The following is a 5103-nucleotide window of genomic DNA, read 5'->3' as shown; positions in this document are numbered from 1 at the left end:
AATGTTAATTAACCGTCATTTATGAGTATGGAAAGATTTTTCTTTTTATATAGTATAGATATAAGTATCATTATAATAGTTTTGTGTCTCTTATTCATGTCAAATTCAAGTCCCAAGTAACTTAATTATATTGTTCATTATACAAATATACATGCACTTATTTATCTTAATTTGGGGTGCAACTTTAAAAATATTTTTGTATTATCTAACATACATAAAATTAGAATAAAGTAACTATAAAACTTAGCTTATGACTAGAAAATCTTATGTTAAGCAACAAAGTAGCACATGATAATATTTGGGTCAAAAAAACAACTTTTTCAATCAAAATAAAGATTTAATGATGAAATTCTAAGATTCTAAATTCTAATAACTGCATATATTTTCTAAATTTACAGACAACAAATTGCAATAAGCTAAACTATTTTACAATTTCCAACCAAATAATATTCCAACTGAGATGAAATCAGCAGGTCTGAAATCAAGAATTTATTTCCCTGTCCGTCAGACGGAGTTTTCAACTCCTCGTGACGTCGTCCCAAATTCGTTCCAATATTTAGTAGGAAAAAATACAAACAATTCTTTTGTGATATTGTAAGTGAATAATCTCTCTGTATTTTCTAAATTAAAATAATTTACTTCCTATGTTTTTAAAATAAAGAAATTTACCTCTTTAGATAGGGAGGTGAATTGCTTCATTTTAAAAAACATAAGGGGATAAATTGCTATTTTATTTTCATAGGCGGAGTAATTTACTTATTTGCAAGATCACAGAAGGGTAAATTACTGTTCACCCATATCCAGTCAGATGTCATCCTCGGTTTTAATTCGATTTGAATTTTTTTTTTCAACTTGCCTTTTTGAGGCGCAAGTTTTTCCGTCCCAAAAGCAGTTCCACCCGAAATTTAAAAGGGACGACTTCCCGTCTGAATTTCATCGCAAAAACGGTCACTGATAGGCCCCTTTTTTGGTAGTCAGGAGGGTTTGGAAAATGAGGAAATAACAATTTCGTCCCATATCTTTGGGGCAATTTACTTTTCGTCCCACTAATTATTAAATTCTCATTAATTAATGATCTAATAAATTATAAAAAATTCTCACTTTTAATCCTTTTATTAAACTTTGTTAGTATTTTAACAGAAAAGATCATATTATCATTCTAATGAAATAAAAAATATACTTAGAACCTAACCCTGGTGATGAAAAATGTAATTTCTCTTCTGGTAAACATAAATTTGACAATGTTAGGATGTTATTAGCTCACATTGGGAGCTTGTGGATAAAGTGCAGAACCCTCTTTATAAAGCAGAAAGAAATATGGATAAAATGAAAGGTATAGTTACATCCTCTTATAAAGTTTGACGGGATTACACGTAAATTTTGTATAGTTTGAAAAATTATATTCAACATTCCTAAGGTTTTTTTTCGTCTAACAAATAAGTCTCCATTAGTTACAACTCACTGAATTTGTTGATATTAAGAAAAAAAATCCGATAAAAATCTATATTTATTCCAAATTGACTTATAATCACTAATTTATTGCAAGTCAAATATATCTCCTTATGACGAAATTATCCTCATACATATTCACATCTTAATGCACATGAAGAGGTATATCTTCACCGTTATTATAAGAATAGTTTAGTTGGGAAAATTTATTTGACTCGCAATAAGTCAATTGAGGGTAAATATCAATTTTTTTTCAATAATATCAGCAAATTAAGTGCATTTTCACTAACAGGTGGATCTATTTGTTAGACGGAAACAAACTTCATAGATAATAGATATAATTTTTCAAACTGCAGAAAATTTATAGTATAAATTTATACTAAACCTCAAGAAAGGGGAATATAATTATCCCTGGAATGAAATATGTTTTGGACACTCAGGCTACAAAAAGCCAAAATTTAACTGTCAAGTTCAATTTAAATCAAGACAAGAAAATCCCCAAAAAATAATGAAAAATAGAAAATAGGACAAAATCAGGAATTAATGACGTACAGAAAGAAAGTATTGGCAAAAATTATAAAACCAGGACTAGAAAAATAAAACGACGTCCAATTCAATCAGACGTAGTTTAGTTGCTTATTTTCTAGCCAAATTCATATCACCAACCAGCCCTCAAGAAATTCAAATGATCTTCATATTTACTTGAGTTAGAAAAATGCAATTTTAGTTCCATACGAATCGATTTTCATAATTCAATTCTATAATTTTAATTATGAATTTTTTTCAATTTTAAATTATTTTCTAGCCAATTCGATTGAAAATTACGTGTAGCACGCTTGCACATAGCCTAGTTAATTTATCATTTTAGTCTTATAAATTAATTCGTGCAGGATTAAAAATGTTACACCTTTTAAGTTACTGAACCAAAAATTACAATTTGATCGGATTATGTGCAGGTTACGTACTATTTTCCAGCCAAATTGACCGAAAAAACTGTAATTACTAAAATTTTAAAGTTATAGGACTAAATTGTAAAAATCAATTCATATAGGATATAAAATATTATCCCTGAATTACAGAATTAAAATTATGTATGTATATTCTTTTTGTTTGCTATATGGATATATCATAGAGTCCATGAAAATTGAAACAGACCCTACTACCGGCGCGGTCCTTGTGATATGAAAAATGTGCAAAATCCTCTCGTTACAAAATATTTATATAAAAAAATCTCCTTATCTATACTAATATAAAAAGAAAAGGGGCTCCATACTCGCAAATGATGGTTAACAACACCACCGCACCAATTTTTTGTAAAGTCAAAAATATCCTTCAACTAATAGGATAATTATCGTATTCAATTTTTCAAATTATATTTAACTAATAAATGATTTTTTTTTAAATGTAATGTACTGATTTGTATATTTTTTTATTTATAATATATTTTAAAACGTGAAAAATTAATTATTATATGCATGCAGAAATGACATGCCATGACGGCTAATGTTTTATAAAATAAAGCAACAAAAAAACTGAAGCATATGCTGACTTGCATACGCTGTTAACACAATTGTGTTTGTATTTTTCGTTTGTAAATCAACCGTCGAATCCATTAATATAAATGAATGGTTCAGATTTGAGACTCTTATATATTATTATTATTTCATGTATATGAATATTAAATATAAAGATAAATATTAGAAAATAGATAAAAATTTATTCAAAATTATAGATATATATATACACTATAGATATACAGAGAGAGGCCACTGGGGTCATGGCTGTTGGGAAGAGGACGATTGGGTGACACAGTATTAATTTTTTATAAATTTTTTATTAACTTTTATATGAATTTAAATCAATATATTATTTTAATTATATAAAAAAAACTATATATGAAATTAAATTTGGAGAATCAATTCTACAGATGAAAATTTGGATAATACATTTTAAATGATCAATTATGAACTATCAATTATATTAATCAAAATCTAACGATTTTTAGTGAGAGCATAAATGTATTTTATATTAAAAACAAAAAACTCGCGTGTAATACACCAATCATGTGAGGGTATTTTTTGCTTCATTTCAAAAAATATAAAAAAGTTTTTTTTCTAATCTTTTTTCACAAGAATTTTTTTTATAAATTACACATATCTCCGGGGTAAATTCTTTTTAATTATACGAAACATGTATTTCTCTTTTTTTTGGGTAAAGGTAAATTTCATAAATGAGAGAAAAAATGGGTACAACAGTGCTCAAGAGCTCGATTCTCCCTCGACAAGTCAAGGGATACGCCACAATTTATAAAGGCCAAGGAAACATGTATTTATATAGATAGGCCGGTGGATATTCAACCACTATTTTCAAAATCTTAACTAATATTCCACCCCCAACTACCAAACTATATATATCCCATGCATGACTCGTCCAACTTATGTGTGCTACTTTAGGCGTTTTCTATATAAACATATCAGATACACCATATAGCTAAAAATAGGCCGAAACCCTTTCTTTGCCTTTTAATTTCAATGACTGCATCGATCAAGTTAACAAGCACGGTGCTCGTTGCAGCCATGTTGGTCTTTGCCATCGTCCCTGGCACTGAGGCAACAATAGGATGCGGCGCCGTCCTGTCGACTTTATCTTCCTGCCTGCCGTATGTGACCGACCAAGGTCCCTTAGGCGCATGTTGTGGTGGTGTTAAGTCTCTCTATGTTGCAGCTAAGACCACAACTGACAAACAGAGCGTGTGCGGTTGTCTGGAATCACTTGCCGGCTCAGTCCCAAACGTCGACCTTGCCAAGGCGGCAGGACTCCCGGGCCAATGTGGTGTCAATATTCCTTACAAGATTAGCCCTTCCGTTGATTGCTCAAAGTATGTAAATCATCTTGTTTTATATTTGATCTTTTTTTCTTTAAAAAAAATATTGTCCTATGTGATTTATTACATATAATTAAGAAAGATGATAAATATTTATTTTTGGTGGTTTGCAGGGTGAAGTGAGTTTATTGCAATGGAAGGATATACTCTTGCAACAGCCTGCCTAGATATAGTATAAATGAATAAAGGGGACTAGCTCTATTGAGGGAAAATCTATTGCTTTCTTCACACGGTGGGATATTGTTGTCGAGTCAGCAATATTAATAATTATTTTTTTAAATAATATATCGATTCAATTAATATATTAATATGACTACAATCAGTAAATTAATTATATCGATTAAATAAATAACTAATAAATAAATTATAATAACTCACATAAAGTGAGATAAATACTGACATATTCAGTGAAACTCGAACTCATGACCTCGAACTTGTTCATAAAACCTCAATTTTAGCCTTTTTATAACTATTACGTTTAGGCATCATTGATAGTAACATTAATAATTATTAATGTAGTAATATTTCTCAACTCATGTTTTCACTTGTAGCTCTCAAATTTTATTTTATTTTTTAATGGAAGCAATGCAATACATGAATTCGGTCAATATATAGATATAATAAATAATTACAAAAAATATTATAATGAGCTTATGTAAAATGAGATAAATATCTACACATCATCGTATAAGACTCGAATCCATAACCTTAAATTAACTGACCTCAACTTTAACTATTAAATTAAGACATCATTAGTTCAGTTCTCATTT

At 29.1% G+C, this 5103-nt stretch overlaps 1 protein-coding gene across 1 annotated transcript; it reads left to right on the top strand.

The window, feature by feature from the left end:
• The first annotated feature begins 3830 nt into the window (after nucleotides 1-3830).
• Nucleotides 3831-4616, top strand: LOC105171996 (non-specific lipid-transfer protein 2). The gene is made up of 2 exons (XM_011093301.3): nucleotides 3831-4327; nucleotides 4447-4616. Exons 1-2 carry the CDS (start codon nucleotides 3981-3983, stop codon nucleotides 4454-4456), a joined length of 357 nt encoding a protein of 118 aa, XP_011091603.1. The 5' UTR covers nucleotides 3831-3980; the 3' UTR covers nucleotides 4457-4616.
• Nucleotides 4617-5103: the final 487 nt, after the last annotated feature.

Source organism: Sesamum indicum, linkage group LG10 (assembly GCF_026168435.1).
Source record: "Sesamum indicum cultivar Baizhima isolate 11 linkage group LG10, ASM2616843v1, whole genome shotgun sequence".
Lineage (NCBI taxonomy): Eukaryota > Viridiplantae > Streptophyta > Magnoliopsida > Lamiales > Pedaliaceae > Sesamum > Sesamum indicum.
This window is presented reverse-complemented; position numbering and strand designations above follow the sequence as displayed.